This window comes from Euphorbia lathyris, chromosome 5, assembly GCF_963576675.1.
Source record: "Euphorbia lathyris chromosome 5, ddEupLath1.1, whole genome shotgun sequence".
NCBI classification, from domain to species: Eukaryota; Viridiplantae; Streptophyta; class Magnoliopsida; order Malpighiales; family Euphorbiaceae; genus Euphorbia; species Euphorbia lathyris.
In genome coordinates this window covers 65164870-65190000 of record NC_088914.1, presented here as the reverse complement: position 1 = coordinate 65190000, position 25131 = coordinate 65164870, and the positions used below count along the sequence as shown (strand labels likewise).

General features: G+C 34.0%; 1 protein-coding gene across 3 annotated transcripts; it reads right to left on the bottom strand.

Moving 5' to 3' along the window:
• Positions 1-9296: 9296 nt before the first annotated feature.
• Positions 9297-24864, bottom strand: LOC136230042 (MADS-box transcription factor 23). 3 transcript variants are annotated; one of them, XM_066018976.1, is made up of 9 exons: positions 24756-24864; positions 24462-24667; positions 12694-12772; positions 11357-11418; positions 10696-10795; positions 10571-10612; positions 10408-10491; positions 10080-10273; positions 9297-9334 (listed from the first exon to the last, which is right to left on the bottom strand). In XM_066018976.1, exons 2-8 carry the CDS (start codon positions 24641-24643, stop codon positions 10121-10123), a joined length of 702 nt encoding a protein of 233 aa, XP_065875048.1. In that variant the 5' UTR covers positions 24644-24667; positions 24756-24864; the 3' UTR covers positions 9297-9334; positions 10080-10120. The 3 variants fall into 3 exon arrangements, with proteins under 3 accessions (XP_065875048.1, XP_065875047.1, XP_065875050.1); XM_066018975.1 differs by lacking the exon at positions 9297-9334 and having other exon boundaries at positions 10002-10273; XM_066018978.1 differs by lacking the exons at positions 9297-9334; positions 10408-10491 and having other exon boundaries at positions 10002-10273.
• Positions 24865-25131: the final 267 nt, after the last annotated feature.

Genomic DNA, 25131 nt, shown 5'->3' with positions numbered 1-25131 from the left:
GTGCTATGAATATCATTACATGTTATTATGATAAATCTAATAAACTGTGAAAGATGAAGTCATAAACACAAATCTTTCATTAAATCTTGCATGCTTACTATGCCCTCATATTTTTATGCATGACAAGTGTAATATGATATTATCATTGAATTAGTACGAACGCATGTATAAAATCCGTAATCTTGGGATTTACAAAAAAAAAATCATCCATTCAATGTGATTTTGTCATTTGATATTAAAATATCATAAAAGGGCTCATGTAATTACAAATGATTTAGATCTGGTCGGTCTTTTGGATGAACATGCATATAACTATTAGAAGAAATTATAAAAAAATCATATTTGGTTTTTCCTTGTACAATTCACCATCTATATATGGCTTTTCTCCTATATAGTACTTTTAATATCAAAAATTCATATTTTTGAATATTGTTTTGTCAAACAGTTATTTCATTCCCTTTTTTACAAGGATGTGTCTATTCATATAAAAAACTGTTTATTTGACATTGTTAGAATTTCTGTTACCAACACAAGAGACTTGAAAATATTGAGTCTATTTGTAATTATCCTGTAATTGTCCCTAACTATTAAGGCCATTATGGGCTGATGAATTACCAAATTGGATAAACAAAACTTTAATGTCCTGAGCTAACTAGAAAATAGTGCAAGTGTCGGTTTCGGATCAGAACATTAATTTATGCAAAATTCTTAGGATATACATGAGAATTCCTTAAAGATTGGAGGATTGTATGTGAAGGTAGGTGAGAGTGGATTTTGAGTAATTTTCCTTACACTCCAAATTGGAGGAGAATCATGGTACATGTATTTTTCTTCCAAAATTACCCTTTCTCTTTTATTTTATTCGTACAAATGAAATGATATAAGAGTAATTTTATATATAACTATATTATTAAATCATCACTTACCTTTCTTTAATTACACCTCATTCAAATGAGGCTTTAATGATCTCTGAATGCCATTAATGTATGGATGCACAATATTAATTGCAAGTAAATAGCAACTATGTAAGATATCTTACCCAATATAGAATGTCATAACTTTTATGACGTTTAAAATAAGTATGCTATCTTGGATATTAATGCGCATTGAAATACAAAAGGACATTATTCTTAAACCATTCTCATTATGGTTATTTATTAAGAATTCATTATGATATTCATTTGCAGTAGCAATCTTTATGGTTATGACCGTTATACGTGATATTATTATTAAAACAAGCACGATTAAAATTCTATTATGAATTTGTTTGACATATAATATTTACTCGGTTTTATCATTTGACTAAGTTCATTCTAGAGTCAGGGACCAACGTGAAGGAATTATTAAGTTGATTCCAAGATGAACTAAAAATTCCATAAAGAGAATTGCATCATACATGATATTTGCCAACAAGGCAAATGCAAACATTCTTTTGCTATGAAGTATGTTCCATGGATCAAGCCATTGATCCCCAAGGTAAGTGAATATAGTTTTTATGACTTACCACAATCCTTTAATAATGGACAGAGTATGCCCCACTTCTGGAGTTCTTTCAGCGCTAACCCACAGGTACAAGGGAGTTGCTAATACTACAACCAGTGCAAACACTGATGTGAAAAATAAAGCTCAATCCAAAGAAGTGTATATTTAGAGTCACTTCAGAAAAATTCCTTGACTATGTCATTGGCCAAAAAGGAATTAGAGCAAATCCAGATAAAATAAAAGCCATGCGAGGAAAAAGGTGAAAAGAGCGCCTAAATAAAAGCCATGCGAGGAAAAAGGTGAAAAGAGCGCCTAAATGAAAGCCCCACTATGGGTGAGAAAGATCCAGAGGTTGAACGGGCGGATCATCGTACTAGAAAGATTGTCAACAAGCATATCAAGGTATAAAACAATTCCTAGCAGAACCACCCTTGATGAGCAGACCAATCTGAAGGGGAGACTTGCATTTGTATCAATCTGTCATGGATAAAGCTATGTGCACCGTGGTTATTCAAGAAGAAGAAGGTCAGCAGTTCTCCATCTATTATGTTAGCAAAATGTTGAAGGATGCAGAGACAAGATATCAGAAGCTAGATAAAATGGCTCCCACGGTTGTGACAACATCCATCCGCGTTAAACCATATCTCCAAGCATAACCTCAACATGATCGAGATCAAGATCAAGAACCGGCTTCACCATCATGATTCAACATTGAACACACGAATGATGAGATTGAAAGGCGAGTGCATGCCGCTCTATATAGACAAGAGAACAATGCAGAAAGGTACGCCATCAAGTTAACATGAATTCGCCATTCACAGAACGGATCCTGGGGTACGAAGCGGACAGAATGTTTAAAGCTTCCAACTTGCCACAATATAAAAGAAAAGATTCAATATAAGCGGGACATTATATATCCCAAACCCAAAGGAGGGGAGCATGTAACCGTTGGAAGAAAGGCCAAAGCGTACTACAGGTTGGCCACCATATTGGTTGGCCACCACACTGAAGCTTGCTGGGAGCTGGCAAACTAGATAGCTTTGTCCAGAATAACAAATAACAAGATGACAAGCAGAAGATAGATCCCAAAAATAAATTCAAAAGTGTCATTAATGTCATAGCAGATGGACCAGTGTATCAGCCACCCGTGGAAAAAGCAAAAATATCCGCTCTGGATAAAACATCCCTCCATTGCTCCTTTTGCAGAAACAGGTCCAGTAATCTCTCCACATACAGATGCGTTGACAATTGAAGGATGGGAGATGAAATGAAGCGAGTAATGGTAGACACGGGCAGTTCTTGCAATGTCATCACCATAGGTGCATTCGCCAAACTAAAGGTTGATCTGATCCAAATAGAAACAACCATTATTGACATCATTGGAGTGACGGGTCACACTATCCAGACCAAGGGCCAGAGGTTGCAGCCCTAATTTCCATCCGTCATCTGACAATGTACATTCTCACCAGCAAAGGAGGAGTAATGATTAGCGGGAACCAAAAGGTGGCTAAAGAGACTTCCACTCGGCGTCACTATCAATCCGCCCACAATCCAAAGAGGACGAAGGTGAGAAATATTAACTTGTCACTACAGCTTTGGGCGACACAGAAACGCTCATTATTGCTGATGGAAAGCGGGTGCGGATCGCCAAAGGATTAAAACTTGAGATCAAAGAGGATGTTAAAAAAGTTCTCATTGAGTCTGAAAGCGTATTTACATAGGAGAATGAGATCCCCACAGGAGTAAGCCCATATGTGATTACTCATAAGTTAAACATCATTGAGGATGCGGTTCTAGTTGCTTAGAAAAGACGGAACCATGGGCCTAAAAATCAGTATTTTTACATATTCTTATATGTGCATTAAACTGTTATAGTATCCTATATTTTATAATTTATTCTTTCTTACCATACTTCTTATATTCATTTGCCTAGCTTTTAGTGCTGATATACGCCCAGTGGCTGGCGAATGAAAAGTTCCACAGGCGGATCAATTACCTCAAAGATAGGACAATTGATCCCATCACGGGCGGATCCCCTTTCCACAAAGATAAGAAGCACAGACCCTCAGGAGTTTTCAAATGAGCTCAACTCTCTCCTCAAAGACAGGAAAAGGATTGACCACCATCAAAAGCGGGTTAAAATCGTCTCAAACATGAGATCATTACACCCTCAACTTTCTCCTCAAAGATAGGAGAACACTCTCATGGGCGGATCCATCTTTAGATGATCACCATTCGAGAAAGAGTTAAAACATTCCTTGGACGCAAGGACTTTACACTCTCTCACTCCCTTCCCAAAGAAGGGTTCACAAGTCCTACGGGCGGATCGCTTCACCTCAAAGATAGGTAGCAAGTTGATCCCCTAGGCAGCTTTACTTCCTCTAGAAGGAATAGAACAGCTTCTAAACCTTCACAAAGGTTCACACATTGGGGTACGGCTGGCCACCTACCCTAAACAATCGGAGAAATCCTAAACCAGATTCTAGAAAATTACTTGCTAAAAGATATAATGCATTAGTAAAAATAGTTCTGGAAAGCAAAGGGTTCATCCAAGTAATGAAGCCTCGTCTTCATCTCCAAGTAATGAAGCCTCGTCTTCATCTCCAAATAATGAAGCCTCGTCTTCATCTCCAAGTAATGAAGCCTCGTCTTCATCTCCAAGTAATGAAGCCTCGTCTTCATCTCCAAACAATGAAGCCTCGTCTTCATCAAATTAATGAAGCCTCGTCTTCATTCAATTCATGAAGCCTCATCTTCATCCAATCAATGAAGCCTCGTCTTCATCCAATTAATAAAGTCTCGTCTTTATCCAAACAATGAAGCCTCGTCTTCATGAAAGTAATGAATTCACGTCTTCATCATAGAAATAACAAAGTCTCGCCTCCACAAAATGCACAAAAGTCCCTAAATGGCTGATCATTCTTACTGATCCCTAAGGGCGGGTCATTCTCCTCAATATGGCAGAACTGAAGAAAATAAGTCCCTAAAGGCGAATCATAATCCTATGCGGTAGGAACAAATGGTCCCATAAAGGGCAGGTTATTCCTTTCTAAAGGAAATATAACTCTCAAGAAACATCTAGAGGATAACAATGGATACGGTTGGCCACCTATCCACAAGGAAGCAAAAACCCCTAAAAGTGCATCATATCCATATATGATCCCACATAGGGCGGATCTTGTTCATAAGATCCCGCATAAGGAAGCCCCAAAAGGCGCATCATTTCCATATATGATCCCCCATCTAGGGCGGGTCCACTTTCCTCCAAGATAGAAAAATAAAACACCATTTAGACAGCCCTAAAGAGCTTTTTATACCTTTAGGGGGGGCTTCTGATAACCCAAATTATTCTTGAATAAGGAATAAGGGAAAATTAATAGAAATAATGGCAAACCATTATTCCTTCTAAAAGAGATATTTATACATGATTAATGTGGAATTAATGATAATTAATGCAGAGGAGAATATGCAAATAATGAGGAAAAGGAAGGAGTCTCTAGCATTATGCCACGCCACGTGGACCATGGCGAGATACGCCCGATGAGAGCGAGTAGCGGAGACCCGCCATAGCTCTCAAGGAGAGCGTACATACGCCTTGACGGATCAAAGAATACGAAAAGGGATATTCATCTTACTGACAGAATATTATCCCAAGGACCAAAAGGGATATTCACCTTGAGAACGCCGCAAGAAGAACCGGATGGCGGATCTCCACGGTTCAGCTTAGTGAGATCCGCTGACGAACCTATGAGGCGAATCTCCTCTTTCACCTGATTCATCACAGTAACGGCAAACCGCCGACTCGGTCATAAAGACCATTAATGAGCTATCAATTAGCTAACCGTCAGGTTAAAGATAACCTGTAACCGCCATTAATGGAGCATTAATGGAGACCTTCTAGTTGCTGAAGATTACGGGTTCTTAGCTATATATAGCCTACATCCCTAGGCTATCAAGGTACACATTCACTTACTCTTCGTCAATTCAGTTTGCTCTCTTGATCTTCCTTACTGACTTTGGCATCGGAGTGTCCCAGGCCGATCCCAACGGCGCCTCACAGGGGCGTGCTCCGATCAAGGATTTTTTCCCGAGTTATCATGAGGTAAATTTAATGAGAAAATATAGTGATTTTTATTTGTTATTTGTTATTTTTAGCTTAATTCGGTTTAAACCGAACTGAACCGCATATTTCGGTTCAGTTTTAATTCGATTTTACCTATTATCCGGTTCGGTGTCGGTTTGAATTATTTTGATCATTTCGGTATTCGGTTTTTTGATTCGGTTCGGTTCGGTTCGATTTTGTACCGATGCACACCCCTAGATGTGAGATTTGAGAAATGAAAAGTTAGATGACAATGTAATGAGAATTCAAGTCATTTTTCTATATAATGTGGATTACAAGATTTATTCAACAAAATTTAACTCAAGGTTTTCTCATTCCATTACAATGAAATTGTAATATGCAACCAAACATGATAATGAGCCTTCAATGTAATGGTCATTCCATTACGAAACCGCACCTTCAAATTTATTTGTTCTTTATTGTGCTTTAGTTTTTGTTTTCTCGTTATTCTTACCTTGAAATAATATTTGTTCTTGTTTCAATTTTATTAGGTTATAGAAATTTACTCTCAACATTGAGAAATAGGTTGAAGAAGAAGAAGAGGCTCGGTTACTAAGAGTTGAAGAAGATGGGTTATGAAGAGTTTGTAAGAATATTTTAAAAATTTCTAAACGAGTCTGTAAATATAAAAATTTCTAAACGAGTCAGCTTCAACTCTTCAATCTAAGTATTTTCTTCTCTTGCATAACTTTTTCGGCTTCCACGCACTTCCATACGTTAGTAGAGAATCAGATCCTTCCTAATTTCTTTCAGTGATGCGTTCTTCCTCTGTTACAGATAGCATACTCGTCTACTCTGCATTTGACATTCACTGATATTTTGTCTACTTTTCTCTGATCAGGTTCGTCTAACTCTCAGGTTTGCTCTCACTTGTACTTTGTCTTCATTCTTATGGTGCATTTGACAACCGAGTTTTAATCGCATGGCTTTTTTTTTGTACTTAACCTTACTACCAATTATTATTGCAGAGCCGCCTGCACTTGGCGTACTGCTTAATTTCCGCAAAAATTGTGGATTTATGAGTTAATGTCTTGGTTGGATTTCGTCAAGTTAGCAAGGTCGAGCTGCACTGCCTACGGGTTGTATTTAATGATGTAACCCTAGTTTTGTATATAATATATTTACATTTGTTTTTCCTTTCTATATTTTTGATGCACCATTGGCTTTTAAAATCCAATATCTTCTATCAGTGGCAGATACAGTATTCCTTCGTTGGAGGGCCAATTTTACACCTAATTGCAGTAACAAGAAATTTGCTAATTTGCTTAAAGTGGTGCAGAATTAATTTTACCGTACAACTTTAAAACTTCTTAAAATTAAACTAAATTTGGACCTAAAATTGTACGTTTTGAACAAACTTAGTCAAATTTATCCCTTATTATATATTAATGAAGTTGGATTTTGTAACCAAATATAAACTCAATGAGCTAATTAACTGTCTCAACCTTAATTTTTTGGAAAGGGAGACCGAAACCATCCATGATAGGATATTTTCGGTGGTCGAAGGGTCGAAACCATCTGTAGTATGGGTAGTTCCGGTGGCCGGAGGGGCCCGAGCCCCTCCAGGTCCCTCCCTGTCTCTGCCCTGTCTTCTATTACACTTCCTTGTCAAAGCGAATTTTGGAATAACTTCTCGCAGTCCAGAGGTTTCATTCCTGTCTCTTTTGTGTTTTTGATGGCTCGGTTTTAATTAGCTCTGTATTGGGAATTTACGTTTATATATATTTTGCTTAGTTGAAGTTCACTTGGGACTTTGTTTTACTGTTATGTTCATTTGTTCCTTAATCTTTTATTTTTTTTGTTTTTTGTTTTCCTTTAGTAAACATCTTATAATGTGATTGTAGCATGGTCTTATAGTAGGAGCAGTGTATTCTTTGATTTATCTATTAAATTCATTCATTTTAACCCTTGATTAAAGAGTATTTCTGTCTGATGTTATCCTTGCATTTGGTATTTGGTGTTAATTCTAGAATTGTGATTCAAGTTTTCTGCTTGGGTTCCAATATGGGGAGAAAATGCCATTTCTTTTGTTCCTGCCTCATTATTATACACTTTAAAATAGACATAAAGTTTTCCTTTTGTGGATAGAGCTGCCTATCATGATCACCAAACACTTGTAATTTCTACCACAGAATTTCCGTTTCAGTTATAAAATATTATATTACAAATATTTACCAAAGTCATAACTTTCATAAAAATTAAGGGGATGGATATTCTCTACCTGGATTCATCAGTTAACTGAATCTTTGAATGGTTTCTCAGCATGATTTACGTCTTCTTAAGTCCTATTGATGGCATTTGTGGCTTTCTGAGGTTTGTTTTCATGCAACTGTCACAGTCTGGTGCTTCACAACATTTATAGCATGTTTGGCATGAAAAACCCTTGGTATATGTGTCCAAACTTTTATCATCTTACTCTATGTCTCCTGCATTACCTATGAACTGCAATGTCAGAAATAATATAATCAAGAACTGTAAAAAAACGTTGCTAATGCATAGGTTATTTGTGGTAATGCATTGCAAGAGAGTATCAGAGAATGCTATGTATTATGTGCATATTTTCCCTCTTGCAAGCAATAAACTAACATTGGTTTCTCATGTTTTATGGACTAAATATATGAAAATATGTTGCTATTTTAGTTAGTAGTGTTTCTTGTGATTAAAATTGTGTGACAAATAGATGCTTTCGTGTTCTTGTTCACTTATTATAGATGCTTCTATTTTTCTGGGCTTGGGGCTACCTGGGAGGCAATAGTGCAAGCACTGATATCCTATTCTCTTGATAACATTGTTATTTGATCTTCATGCCTTTGAAGTTACGCTATTTGTTTAACCAGTTTTGTGAAAGAACACTCAAAAAGCAGTGATGTTTCTTCCGAAGAAAAGATTCTTGTTATTGGAGTCATAGAACATTGACATTCTTGCATAAGTTAGAATATCCATTCATACATGGTTCAAATATATTTCTACCAGGGATAAGGTACTTGAATATATGCATTTATTCTTAAGTTATTGGCAATCTATGGAGTTGGATGAATGTTGTATAACATATAACTGAGAGAAGTATGTTGAGAACTTTGTGGAACAGTAAGCTTGTAGAGAAAGATTGCTCTTGCATAGATAAGCAGTGCAAGGACTAGCTGAAGATAAATTGTGAATGGTTTGCGGCTAGTAGAAAATATGGGCCATTGTTATTGGAATGTATGTGGCTTATACTTGAGCAGAATTTCACGAAAATGCATCAGTTGCCAAAATGAGCAAAGTTAGATATATAAATATGAGAAAATAACACATATTGCATCAAGAAGCTAAGCTAATGTCTCCTTATTCAATGAAGCACTTGATTATTTCTCTTGTGAACCTTGAAACTTGAATTTGTCTCTTGACAACCTTAAAACATGTTGCAGACATCCTTTTGTTTAAATTAGTCCATGATTGTACTTTTGGCATATTCAAGTACCTAGCTAATAGTTTTAGTTGCTGTTCAAGTTTTCGTATGAAAAATTCGAGTTTCGAGGACGACTGATCAAGCTTCTTAATTCATCTTCAGCTTCTCTCTATTAATTTTTCTTTTTAGCATCAGTTTCCTTGCAGATCTTTGTTAAGGAGTGCCTTAAGGCTAAAGAACAATGCTTCATAAAAGCTGCATTATCAAAGGAAAACCTCAATCCTTTCCAATTTTAAAATTGTTGCGGTCCTCGTTGTATGCATTTAGCTGCTCAATCATATCTGTGGGAAAAAATAAAGGCCGAAATTTTGTTAGCATAATTGGAGAGGCATTTACCTTCTATGATAATATTATAATATTGTCGATGTAAATTATGGGCAACATAAAAGAGTTGGAGGGATTGATTTGCAAATGTTTGTTTTCCTATAGTGGACATTCATGTTCGTAATTTAATTTCTTTATGAATCATAAGGGGCATTTTTTATTTATTTGTTTCATTTATTTTTTAATTTGGCTGCATTACAGGTTTTGGAGCTTTTTTGCAAAATAATTTTGGTGGAGACTACTGTACTGTCGTCGGGATCCTTGCAGAGTTCTTGAATATTCTGTGTTTGATTTCTACTAGTGATTATGTGTTTATTTTTTCCCAAAGGTGACTGGAAAAATTGCCATCTTGAGTTCTTTCTTCTCAGAAAAAAGAATATAAATGTGGGAATAGATGATAGTTATGAGCACATTAATTATTTGATTTCCCTTATATTGCAACTTTTAAATATACAATTGGGCTTGTTCGTGACATGAATCTCAATACCATATACAAGGTCAGAGTAATCATAATGATCAAATTAATCTAGATCAACTTACTCTGGTAATATATACGTAATATTTATTTTGATGTTTTTACCTAGGAAGATTAGCATTTGTTTCAATCTTTCTGACTCTTCAATGCAGGTGTAGTGTGCTGCAGTTCCATAAAAATAAAGAACTTCAAATGAAGATTCATGTGCATGGATCAAGAATAACTACCCATTATCCAATGATAAAAGCTTTCTCTTTGTTTCTTATCTTTACTTTGTTGTTCTAGGAAGTGCTTTGTAGTTTTCTTGTTCAGGCTGACTTAGTTGTAGATGAGTAACAATGTGGGAGTTCTCTTCATTTCCGTAACCATACAGGACGAAGGAGCTTTCAGCTGTCTCATTTTGATCCGTTGTTCCATAAACCTGAAAAGATATACACATGATTTAGTTGAAGAAAGAATATGGATTCATAATATGTACATAGTCCGTTAAATCTAATGTTTCTTCGTTAACTTCATAGAGATGCCTGAACTGCACAAATAATCAAATGATGGTACCTTATTGTGCAGCTCCATGTTTTCTCCACTTATGATGTTTAACTTATTGTACAATTCTATATTTTCCCGATGAATGAGATTTCCCTGTGAAATAATAGGAACTCTGTATACTGAAATAGTTCATAGTTTAGACAACATGAAACATTGGAATTTTTTTAAGTACCTTTTGGGAAAGCTCTTGTATCTCATCAAGTAACATATGTTCCTGCATAAATTGAAATATCATACATGTGCCTTTGGAGGGTTGTCCTGAATTTGTGGGTATGTTATAGTATCAAATATTCTTACCCTCTTTTTGCGAATACCCTGCAAGCTCATTTCCAGTTTATTCTCTAGACCCTGTAGATCTTCGACTCTTAAACCATTAAGTTGTTCACCCATCAATTGCCTGCCAAATCAGAATGTATATGTAGCTTACCTTACATGTATTTGAAGCATCTCGTGTGAATCAACATTATATCTTAGTTAAATAGACGGGCTATCTCAAAGAATCACTTTTCAGTCTTTTCAGTTATTATAAACATGTAGAATTGCAGTATACTGCTTGACATACTATAGTTGTGCTTGAATAGAGTTTAGTTTCTGAAAACTGGTATGAGTGGATGGGAATGCTTTTGATAATGCATGCTTTAGTGTATGATGCGCTCATTTTTTTGATTTTAATTTCAGGATAGATAGTCATTAGATGTGTATATGATAAACTTACTCATTGGTATGCGTTTGAGGAATTATAGGCTTTAGATGTGTTATTTTCCACTGCTATCAGGTTTTTTGTTTTGCTCGTTTGTACCCTTTCCCAGTTTTGACAAGCTAGTTGTTTCGGTATAAGACGATGCTACTTTGGCTTTGTCGAATTTAAACTTTTGCAAGGTATAAAGTTTTAATATAGCCCTACTAATCTTTATATTTCCAGTACTGTTATTCAACACATTAAGGAGAAGAATCATACCGATGGCTCTCTTGTAAGTTGTGTAGTTGTTGCCTTAAGATGGCTGCCTCCCGCTGCCAAAACTATAAGGTCCATCCAATTTAAACTTTGAGCAAATAAATGATATATATATATATATATATATATATATATATATATATATATATATATATATATATGCCTATGTGTTGTAAACATGTGTTTATGCGAACTAATAAAAGTGCAACTTCATCATGCCTAAATATCCCATTCTGGATGTGATATAGGCTTCAAGAACTTTTGAAGAAACTCAGATGATTTCAAGTTAATATGGATGTGCTGAACAAGAAAGCGTAGCCAGCAAGCTACTGGTTCTGAGCTTTACAGATTTAAAAAATCATAGAGTTTGCCAAACAAATGCGTGGTAATGCAGTGTGAACTTTACAGTTTAAGGGCAATATGATTGCAATAGGATGAAAGAGCTTGAATAAGCATTAAAATGGTGAATAAGTATTCCCATTATTATTTTTGAATCTGTATGAAAAATGGCAATGCTTGCATTTTGTAAAAATAGGCATGACCTCTTATTTAACCATTTCTCAAATTGGAGTTTTAGTGAAGATGCGTTCTTGTGAAACTTCAGTCTTCATCAGGACTTGAACACTTTGTATAGCTTATAAATTTTTCTGTAATTTATATATTTTGTAAGCTTAATCATGTGCATATCAGTGCGTAAAATTACTGTATTAATATCTTGGTTGTGCTTAGTTTTCATTCTAAAAGTGCTCATTTCTACTACATGAAACTTATGCATCGAAGAACTTCACTCAGGTGTTTCCTTGCTCTGCTCAGGCTTAATATTGAGAGGATGGAGACATACTTGCATTTGATTGTTTTTAGTTGATCAAAAGTCCATTTCAATATATAAGGGTGATAGAATAACGGCTCATTTTCTCTTCGCTTTGCATATTATACAACTGACTCCTACATCACTCAACAAATTACAGTAATTTTTTCATGTTTGTTCCCATCTTGCATTACGTTAGATGTCACCTGTATAACATTTCATATTTGTTACGTATTTCACATTCTCTGCTGCTTCATTTTTGCATTATAATATATTGTGTAGCAAATTCTGTTGAATATTTTTATTTAGTTTGTTAGACTTGAGAAATTTTTCTTGGAGGTGACATAATCTAGAACAGAATCATGTTAAACCTGTTCCACTAGATTGGTCAAAGAAGGTGAACAAATTTACTATTTTGTTGATGACTACAATCAATTGACTTTATGCATCTGAGAGTTCTAAAGATGAGGAGGCTACTCTGCTGGTGGGAAAAATGTGTTTAAGAAGGAATGGGTGTGAGTGCAGAATATACCTTAACTTCTGATGCTGGGTTCTGCACTTGTGCATTTTCTTCTTTTGTTTTGTTGTATCGTTCAATAACAGATTTCATGCTGCAGAAAACAAATAATGAGGATCAGGCTTTTGCACAAGCATATGCAGAAGCATCAGTGAAAGATAATGACATCACTGTGAAAGTAGCAACTAGAACAACATAATTCATTGCATTTTTTGTTTGTTTGTTTGTTTGTTTGTTTGTTTGTTTGTCTTTGTCATTATAATATGTTTGGAGCAAAATGCAGAATCAAGTATATGTGCTTTGATGAAACATCAAGAGGTCAAGAAATCTGCATGTGATTCAGGAGTTGGATAAAAATCATTTTCCTATTTCTCTACCAAATGGCAAAAAGGTTTCTGGTTATTGATCCCTGTGACGTTTTTGCATCTGAGTATGATATTAGGCAGAAGTTTTCACATTGATAATTAGAGTAGTTTGCGCTTGATAGTGATATAGATAAACAGCAAAGAAAGTAGATGACAAAAAAATGACAGTAGAGTGCACCCAATATTGAATGTGGTAACCTTAAGATGGTGACTGGAATGTCCACCCTGATCTTCCAAGAAATAGGCTTATGCGCATGGATTCCCCGTCAAATACTGTTTTCTGAAATGTTAAATATCTACTTGCACATGTTGTTGGGTTCTTCATGTTTCTAGTATACGCAGTCATTTTTCTGCTGGGAATTCAATTTGATGTATGCAATGACTTGTAATGTCTTCTCATACTTTTGCTTTTGCAAATTGAGCGTTTTGAAAACATGATGTGGAAAACATTCAATTGATGGTGAATTTTCTCTATTTTTGCCATGTGATGGATATTATACAAATGTCCTTGAGTTTTCTTCAGCTATATTTGATTTTCTCTTTATTGATAATATTTTCGATGTTCTAGTTCCTGTTTCTGTTGTAGCATAGTTGTGTTTTTGTTATTGCTCTAGAACTCAATTTCTCTTGTGTCATTGCCTTGATTGGTTTCAGATCATATAGTTTCTTCTTTGCCTTTGAAGTTGCTGTTGATGTGCATGTGATTTGCATGATCTATACATGAATGTCAACGCATTGTTTATGGACATTATCTTGGCTCATGCTTGATGCTATGCTTTTATAAATGCTATAATGTTGTAGAAATTTGCAGAGTGAATCTGGAAAGAGACAGGTCTCTCGAGTAGGAGCAAAAGTACTGATTCTAGAGCCCTCTGGTTGAGTGGAATACTGGTGCTGTGCTAGGTAATTATCCGTTTTTCCTAGATGATACTAAGAAATGCAATTCTGCCTGGCTGGCTTTCTTTCAACTACTAACCTTTCCCTAACACTTTGTACACTACGTATGAAATTTACCCCGCTTTCTGTTTAGTTTGTGCTGCCAATAGTTATACATAATTCTATGCATAATTCTATGAAGTGTGATCGTTTTTGTTCCTAATTCTACTCACTCCTCAACCTCCTTGATATTAACCAGTATTAGCAATATTCAAACACTAATTTATTGATATTGCTTGATTAGGTTGCTAGGAATTATGGGTTTAAAATTTAAAGGGAAAGAAAAGTTGTATTATAGGATCTTAACTCTTAAACAAGTCAGGCCAAGTTGAGGTTGAGAGATAATCATTTTGCTTAAATAGCCTTTGTGTAGGTAAGAAAGATTTGCAATACTGTGAATAATGGATCATCAAAATTCATTGTAGCTCCTCTATATATTTTAAGACACTGTAAGATCTTAAATTTAGTCAATACAGCAGGTACCAATTTTAGTAAGCTTTCGAAGCCGAACTCACCCTACTAAAAATATATATATGCTCAATCTCCCAGAACCAAAACATATCATATTTGAATTTCCAATTCATTGCAGATTTTGATTTTGACTTTGATATGCATTATTTGAAGTAGATGATATGAATTCAGTATAGATAATTACTTTTCTGGTTTTGTGTAGATCTACCACTTTTTATGAATGTCAATCTCAAATAGTCTGTAAGTTTAAGCATGATTTTTCATGGGATAAAGTGCAAAAATACCCCTAACGTTTACGGACAGGAGTAATTTTACCCCTAACGTTTAAAATGGTGCAATTTTACCCACGTTGGCAGCCATAAGCAATTTTACTTGGATCAATTTCAGACATTATTATAAAACACAAATATTTTGTTACTTATTCTGCACCAATTGAATATCAGTTCGTTTTAAAGAAATTATTTCATGTTTTCTGTGATTTAATAATAGAATTGGAGATTAATATTTATAAATTTGGTGGAATATTTTGAATTTTTTTTGCCCAATTCGTACAACAAACAATATTTTTTTTTTCATGTCATATGTTTATGATCTGACAAGATTCATGACCTTTGATGAAATATTTCTCAAATTGATCCAACTGTCAACGTTAGAGATAAAATTGCTTTTGGCTGCCAAGGTTAGGGGTAAAATTGTACCATTTATACATTAGGGATAAAATTACTCCTATTTGCAACAGGGTATTTTTACATCTTATCCCATTTTTTATTTATTTGTTATATTTAAATTATAGTCAGAACAAAAATGTTACAAAAATTAGGTATGCAAATCGACCTACAACAAAATCTTTTTCTAAACACGGTTTCCTGTTTTTGCTCCAATCCTTCTTTTTAACCTGTAATTTTTTCTTTGGACCATTTTGTTTCATTCCACTAGTTTATTGCTTAATTTCTCAGGACTAGCTCATGTTCACTCAATATGATAGTTTTAAGCATTTAACCTTTTCGATTTTTGCACTGGATTCTTAATCGAATATATTAAGCTCTCAATCAATTATATATATAATCACATATTTACTTAACTAGATAATTATTGTAAACGTCAAACTTAGTTAAAAGTGAGGTTGTTTTCAAGTCTAAAATTAATTTTTGATAAATTATTCTAATTTGGATTTTTTTTTTTTTTTTTTTTTTTTTTTATAACCAGTATCAAACTGTATGCATCAATTTGATGCATATTGTTTTTTTCGCACAAATTTGATGCTGGATGAAAAATTTAGTGCACCATTTATTATTTGATATATATATATATATATATATATATATATATATATATAGCTTTGTAAATATAATTTGATAAAATATTATTATTTGAAAGAAATTTTTGTTTAGAGAAAGGAAACGAGTTGAAGAAAATTCAATGTATCAGTGCCAAAACAGAGAGAATGAGGAAAATACAATTTATGGTAAAAAGAAGGAAATGAGTTGGAGATGGTTAAAAAGACTCCAAATTCTGAACATCCCAGTTAGGGAGAGATGCTCATTAAGATGTAGCTACATGGAAAAGTAATTTTTAAATACTGTAAGAATTGGATAAATAAATTAGATTAAAATACATTTTTGAGGACATAAATCCAATCCAAGCGAATCAAATGAACTTTTGGAACATTCTAGAGAAGTTGTTGGAAAGTGCACAAACACAACAAATGACTCAGGCTGTAATCGAGCCGAGCCGAGCTTTAGCCTGCTCAAGCTTAGCTTGCTATAAAATTAACGAGTTCGAGCCCGAGCCAAACTTTGGCTTGTTCAAGCTTGGCTCAGCTCATTAGAAAATAAACGAGCTCGAGCCGAACTTCGAGTCCAAAACCCTCTTTGAACTTCGTTCATTAAGAAAATTATCTAACTATGAATTGTTTGAGTAAATCGTTAATTATATTATATTTATGAAGTTTGCTTGCAAATAGCTTTTTAATTGTGTACACAAACAAGCTCATAAGCAAAGTTCGTGAATAAATAAACAAGATACTTACAAATAGTTCATATATTACTTATTTATTATGTTTGTGAACAAACTCATCTAATAGCAAATGAAATGATATTAAGTTTAGATATTTAGTTAATACAAAACTATATAGTTTTCTATAAAACTAAAATTTGTTCATAAATGTTCTAATCGAGTCTGCTCGCGAGCTTTCGAGCCGAACTTTGGCCTGCTCAAGCTCGGCTCTTTTATGAACCGAGTCAGTAAATCATGCTCACGAGCAGTTCGTTTACAAATCGAGCCGAACTTTCATTGAGCCGATCACTGAGCCGCTCATGAGCGGCTCAGCTTATTACAGCCCTACAAATGACATTAAAGAGTACAAAATGTAGATGTCTGGAGTTTTTTTTTTTGGGGTCCTTAGGTCGCCGACTAAGGTATGGGGTTGATGAGCCAAGAATCTCCTGTATCAAATAATGTTGGGCGTTACTTTAAATTTCTTATATTTTGAAATGGTCTACCTCCTTTTTGCTCTTTAATTACAATTTCGCTCTCTTTCTATTTTTATCCTTTATTTTGTTTGTTCGATTAGTTTAAATTAGGATTCTTTATGTAATTTTATGCCTTAGGTTTTAAGGGTATAAATTCACATTTTTCTTCTTGTAATTGATCTTTTATCATTCAATCAAAATTTTAGAATCGTGGAGGTTAGGGTTGATGCCTTTTTAATTGGTGATTTTTGAATTTCTTCAAGTTTTAACTTGTAAATCTTCTTTGTTGGTTTAAGGTTAACACCTCCATTTTTTCATTCTTTGAACCCCCTTCCTTTTTTTTTTCTACATAAGTTGGTATAAGAGCTAATCGTTTTCTAACTCGATTTTTTTTTGTTAGTGTTTGCATGGATCCTTCCATCGAGAACAAAATGAAAATTTGAAGCAAGAATAAAGAAATGAGCTTCAAGTTTTGAGACAAGAATTAAGATAAGACTTTAGGTAAGATATAAGGATCTCTATGAATAATTGAGAGTGGAGTTTCAAGGTATGCTTCAACAAGCTTTGGAACAGAATCGAAGGGGGGAAAGAGAAGATTCATCAATCACCATCAGAAAGGAGTCAGACATATATTTCAACCGCATCCAAATCTTAGAGGATCAAGAGTCAATGAGATTAGGAGACCTAATCCTAATCATTTTGATGAGTTTGATAGTGAGAATGACAAATTTGATTATCATAAAAAATGGGCACTGTGAGAATAAAGGAGATATGGGTGATTTTGGATATGTTAAGAGAAATCCTTATGGTGGAAATGAGTATAGGAGGAAACAACCTAGGAAAAAAAATAGAGACGATGCTTTTAAATTGAAGGTAGATTTGCCTACATTTAGTGGAACCTTTGATATTGAGGGGTTCCTTCATTTTTTTGTTGGAAGTGGAATGGTTCTTTTAATGTGTCGATGTGTCCGATAAAAGGAATTCCAGATTGGTCGCCTACCATGTGAAGGGAGGAGCCTCAGTTTGTAGGGATCAAATGTTTTAGGAACCAAAGAAAGGGGAAGGAAACCGTTTCAGTCTTGGCTACATATGAGGGTTATGTTAAGAGAGATTTTTTTTTCCGCTGGACTATGACTAAACATTTTTAATTCTTATAAAAAAAATGTGTGCAAACGAGTAGAAGTGTGCATGAGTATAGCACAAACTTCTCGAGGTTGTCGTCTAGAGCTCAGTAGATGGAGTTGGAGAGTCAAAAGGCATCTCATTATTTCGAAGGATTGGGGTATAACATTCAAGATTGAGACTCTAATTAGGGTGCAAGATGCTAGGAATTCAACATTGAAGGTAGAGTCTAAATTAAGCATAAGGAGGAGAGAGAGTTATATGCTGATGGGAGAAGAAGACTTTTCCATACCTAAACTTATGGATGAAAGTAAGTAAGTGGTAAGCACTAGCGGGATTAAGAGTCATAATGTGGAGAAAACACCTCCGGGTGATGGAAGACAAGTGAGATGAGCACCACCACCTCATAAAAACAACATCAATCATTATGCTAGACCAGTTACGTTTAAGTGTTTCCGTTACAATGAATCGGAGAATCGTTCTAATGAGTCCTAAAAAGGAGTAATACAAACATGGTGGGGAGGTTTGAAAATGGTTATGAATCTATTATGAACCAATTGAAAATGACGAAGATAGTGATTTGAGGATGACCATGCGATTCATATTATAAAAAGGTTTCTTATGTCTAATCGAGTTGTGGAAGGTCAAAGACACTAGTTGTTCCGAAAAAGGTGTTTAGTTCAAGTTGGGAAGTGCAATATCATCATTGACAGTGCAAGTCAAAAGAACATGATTAGTGAAGCCGTCGTGAGAATTTTTAGCTTGACTATTTAGACACATCATCGTCCTTATAGTGTAGGATGGATTAAGAATGTGAGAGATATTAGAGTCACTCAAATATGGAAAGTACCCATTGTTATTGGTGACTACGAAGATGGAGTTTATTGTGATGTTGTGGATATGAATGCATGCCACATGTTGTTGCGGAGTTCATTACAATCGGAAAAGCATAACATTTATAAGTTCATGAAGGACGGGGTTAAGTACATTTTCACTCTTATGATGTGATAGCCTAGTAAGAAGAGTAAGAACATTTTTATTGTGTGTCCAACCTAAAAGACATTCATGGCAGAGTGTAAAGAGAGCCAACAAGTCTATGAATGATGGTGAAAGCTAGTATTAGGACGAACAAAGAAGAGCAAAATCTACCAATGGAAGTGAATTCTTTGCTTGAGGAGAACCAAGACATTTTTCCTAAAGAGCTTCCTTATTGGTTATCACCTTTGAGGGATATTGATGCGACAGAATAAAAACAAAGATAGATTGTTGTTAGTAGTCTGTTGATTCCGCTGAATTTCAAAAAGCTACGATTCTATGAACTTGTTGGTCTTACGAATATCAGAGGATATATGAATAATAAGAACACGCTAGAGAATGTTGATTCAGCGCATGAATACCCGTTAAGTAACCTTCAAAATTCAATAGAACTTTGGTAATGTGAAAATCACAATTTCATTAATCAATTAAAATCCCCTCAGTACAGGTGTAAATGTTTCTTAAATAGAACAAAATGAAACCCCAAACTGCTTCCTACGGAATATGAAAAGACATAGAAGAAAAATTACAAAAAAGACCAAAAAAATAGTATATTCCAATTAATACTAAATTAATTATCATTAATTATAAATTTCAATTGCAACTAATACTAAATTAATTGCAAATAATTGTAAATTTTCGAATTTGATTGAAACATTGGAAACTCCATAACTTTCCTGAAATTACAAAACGCCACTGCATCAGATATACAATACCATATTGATTTGGTACCCCCCGAGTCTAGCTCACCCACTCTTCCTCGTTACTAGAGGAGTCTTAAGGAGAATAAAATTATGAGGGAGAAGGTTGATGAATTGCTTAAGTCGAGTTATGTTCATGAGAGTATGAGGCCTTGTATGGTTCCAGTTTTGCTCACTCTAAAGAAGGACGAGACTTAGAGGATGTCCATGGATAGTGGGGCCATCAACAAAATCATTATCCATTACAAATTTATTTTGCACCGAGATGACATTCTTGATCAATTGAGTAGTTCAAAGGTACTTTTCTAATATTTACTTGAGGAGTGGCTATCACCAAATCAGGGTTAGAGTGAAAGATGAGTGGAAGACCGCTTTTAAAGTTTAGGATGGATTTTATGAGTGGCTTTGTGATGTAATTTGGGATGACTAATGCTCTTAGCACCTTCACGAGGTTGATGAACCAAAAGTCTTTTGTTCGATGATTAATAAGTTAGTTGTTGTTTACTTTGATGACACCTTTTTACATAGTCACACTGTATAAAAACATATTGTGCATTTATGTATTGTGTTTGGGTTGTTGAGAAATCATTAACTTTATGCCAATATGAAGAAGCGCGATTTTGTGATGGAAAACTTGGTGTTCTTGGATTATGTTGTGAGTGGAGATGACATTCAGGTTGATGAAGAGAAAGTGGGGAGCTATTCAAGAATGGCTTCATATAATAGAGCAACACATTTGCGTACTGAGAAGTCAAGTTTTGAATTTGTCTATACCAAAGTCATAACCATATGCTTGATTTGGTGAACATTCAAAAGGAGAACAAACATAATGCTACAGTCTAGCCAAGAGATTCAACGAGTGCACAAGGAGGTTAAAGATAGATTTGAGGAGAAAGAATGTGAAATTAAAAGTCAAAGTGGGTGAGCATCAAAGAGAGGTGCAATATGAAGCTGCGGATGGAGTGATGGTGTAATTAAGCAAGGAAATGCTAGCAAATGCACCAAGTAACAAGCTTCGATCTGAAATCATGGCCTTGCAAGATTGTGAAGAAGTTGAGTCCGAATGCATATCATGTGGCACTTTCGAATTAGTTGGGTAAGACTTCCCCTTTATTTAATTGGAAAGATTTGAGACTGTTCAAGCTAAATATACCTCTTGATTATCTTATAAGACTTGGGGTTCAATTAAAAAAGAAAAAAAAAGAAAATGATAAATTCAATCTAAGAGGATCAAACGAACCTTCAGGATTCAAATTTCTTTTATTTTGAAATGGCCCACCTTCATTTTCTTCAATTACAATTTCCACCCCTTTTTATGTAATTTTATGCTCTGAGTTTTAAGAGTATAAATTCACATTTTTCTTTTTGTAATGGATCTTTTATTATTATGATCAATCAGAATTATGGAGGCTAGGATTTATGCTTGAATTCCTTTAAGTTTTACTTTGTAAATCTTCTTTGTTGGTTTAAGATTAAAATCTCTATTGTTGTTCTCTCAATCCCTCCCAACATCAATTTTAAACTGTCACAGATTAATTATGATTGTATCTTAACTATTAGATTTAGCTTTTAGTTCAAACGGTTACATGACATAGTATTAAAGATTGAACCTTAACTATTAGTTTGAGCTTTGTTCAGACGGTTCCATGATGTAAACCGAATCAAAAGCTAATATTTAAAAATTGAAGACACTATGAACCTCAAAACGTAAAAATAAATTCAATTGATAATATTTTCGTAACGATGTTTTAATTGAATTTAAGTTGATAAAGGTAATTCTATGTTTTTGGTAATTCTTTTTGGTTTGGTAGTTCTTTCTAACCATCTATCACACTTTCTGTTTGTGGTAATTTTTCCAATAGAAATTAAAATTAGACAGGATACCATATATTTATATTTACTTATTTAGTTATTTTTAAATAAATTTATGCATTTCTATTTTTAAATAAACTTCTTTCGTTGTAATTCTCATTGACTATAAAGCAAAGGTTGTCAATGCAAACTGTATTTACAGGCTTTATTATTGTTATTATTATATATAGTTAAACTTTTGAAATTCCTAGGTTGAGTTTTTGTTTTTGTTTTTTTGGGTTGTTGTGAATATTCTCTTTGGGTAAACGTATTATTGAATTATTTCATAAGAATAATTAAGCTAATACTGTACTTAAAAGATAAGACATCAACTTGACAACTTGATTAAGTATATTCCCAAACATCATGTGGTGGTGCTTCATTAATTTCATATTGGCAGACATGCATATGCTTATTTCTAGATAAAACAATCCTTAATTATTTCCGGAAAGGGGAAATACTATGAAAGACTATAATCATGTTTCTAAATTTGGATAAGTATACATACAATTATTAAAATATAAATCCATTATGATATTCCTTCCTAGATCTCTCAGATGATGATGGCCAGGTTACTTAAATTATAAGTTTACATGTCTGTGTCTAGTTTAAGGTAGTCTATGTCTATGTTGTTCCTTTCAATCTATACTGTCCAACATTATGCAATAATTTCTTTTTATGTTAACTATTCAATTAAAAATTTAAGCTCATAAATAAAGTTGAAGAGTATCATTTATTATCTTTAATAAGAGAGCTTTGCCTCCCAAATGGACCTATTCCGCTAAAATCTGGATTAGTCTAGACCTCCGACTTAAAATATCATATTTATATTGAAAACCAACAATGATTAAGGAATATAAACCTAACACTGAAAAAGATAATACATCTTTCTAACTATTATTATAGTCTCACCAGTAGGCATTTTCCAACATGGAAATTGACTTAAAAAGGAATAGCTTAGCTATGTGTTTAGCTACATTCAACCTTTTTTATTTATTATTAATTATCATACTGTACAGTTATGTTTATCATGTATTTGATGCTCTAAGGCATTCAGTTGATAGGTCAAAGAATAGTTTTTAATATTAATATCTGATACACCTCGGCATACCAACGCCCTATAGCTTGAAGTGTGTACAACACAAATCCGTCCTACCAAGTGCTGAAATTTCATCAATGAATGAGGTTGCTAGGATCAGAATCCTCGACCTCTTGGTCCCATAAGGCTTTGATACCATATTAAGTAACCATCTAACCCAAAAAAACTTATTTTGATAGTTAAAATCCAAGAATAATTTTTATATTAATTTCTGGTGACTAGTAATCTTATAAGATTTGTCGTGAACATTGACATTGAAACCTTTTAATTTCAATAGTTGGGGTTGTTGTGAATATTTACTCCATATTGTGTAGGTTTTTAATATATTATATTGCTTAATTAGTAAGTCATATATTTTTAGAACGAGGTAGGTCTATGTTCATATCATATTAAAGCATATTAGACCTAGTGGCCGAGAGTTAAAATCTTGGCAACTCCCTTTATCAATGGACTTTCAACTCATGGTAAGATCAACGTATATATTAAGGTTAAGCATGTGCAAGATGAAACTCAGTGAGTGAAAGGATTGCTGAATCAGCATTGAGTTAGGAATTTAGTGTTTCTGTTAGGGATTTGGAGGAAAGTTTATCCACTAACTAGCAAGCAAAAGCTGTGATTAGTTTTCTTCCCCTATAGTATAAAAGCATCATACTGTGCATAACTAGAATTTTCTATTGGTTACTATTTTCTTTCTTGTGGATCCATGCTAGTTTCTATGGTATCACAGCATGGTTAAGAAACGAAGAAACAATCATAGTCTAAAACGAATTGAGTGACTAGTGTACTTGTTATCGTCTTAGGACCAGTGTACTTGCTAGTGTCTCCTGACCTAGAACAAGTTATCACGTCAGATTCTCAATCATATTTCTACAATAGGTCTTCGGCGTGCCAGTATAAAAATGAAAAAAATTACTTTAGTAACCACGGAAACACAAATGTAATACTTTAGTTACCATTGGTGTATTAATTCGACTATTTTTGTTTCGTTTCCGCTACTGTCACATGACAGACACGTAACATAAATATTGATGATGAATATTTCATAGTGATGAGCTAGCAAACAGGACTTTGAGTTAATCGTCAAATCATCTTTCCGATTGGATTTTTTCTCAACTTAACCATATATAGTGATCTTATAACACATGAATCACACTTTAGTGATTTTAGTGACACAAAATTGACTTCAGTGATAATCAGTGCATAAATGTAATATTTAGTGACTATTGGTGCATCCGACCCTATCGGAAACAGACACCAGAAAAAATGAAATCTGATACTTGTAAAAATGAAAATTGATAGCAAAACGGAAACAGACACCAGAAAAAACCATAGTTGTAAAAACTATATGAAGCATAAACGTGGGAGAAACATATAAATACTAAATATACGAGAGTGTATTTTATCACGATTAACCTAACTACTAAGATCACTTAATTGGGTACCAAATTTCATTAATCATATAACTTGAGGCTCTATATATAAATTAGTGGAACCTTTTCTAATTAACAAAATCTAAAGAAGAATAATTTGAAGTTGAGAAGCATAAGCAACCATCCATTTCCTAATTGTAATTAGGATCTGCTACCTACATAGCTTCTCCATAACATTTCTTCTGTTTAGTTCAAATCTTTGATTTGGAAGTTCAATATAGAGTCTTTGTGCAAATCCTAATTAGCATATAGTTAGTGATAATATGAATTAATTAAGAAAGTGATTAGATTAGATAAAATACCTGGTGCTTGCAAATTCGTAGAGCTTATCAGTGCTGGAAAAGATAGCAAGACCGAGTTCAGCATCACAAAGAACAGCTAACTCTTTAGCCTTCTTAATCAAACCCTTTCTTCGTTTTGAAAAAGTGACTTGTCTGCTTGTCGAATTATCTATTCTTCTTATCACTATCTTTCCCCTTCCCATCTCCTATCTCCTCTTTTAGGGTTTCTGCAACAATTAAAGTTTTACAAATCTTAATTAATAACAATTACTTAAGATTTTCTTAAAAAGAACATCATTTTAAGGATAAGCTTACTTCACTATTCCACTTGAAGTCTTTATAGCTATTATCAGAAAATATGATAGATCTGTATGCTATATCAGATCCTTTATAAGAACAAAATAAACTTCTTCTTCTTCTTGATTTCCCCCTCTCTCTCTCTCCCGTAAATGTAGCTGATTTTTTTTTTATTATGATTAAAAAAGCCTGTAATTAGCTACAGTAATTTATTTATTATGGTGATTTTTTAATTATTTTTATGTGGCTGCGGTCTGTCATATTGGTTTTGGACACATGGAAATTGGTTTATACATAAAAATTATTTCTTGAATAATTTCAATAATATATAAGTAATTTTTTTTTGTTGTTTTCAAATTTAATCAACAATGTAATGAATTTTTTTTTTAATAAT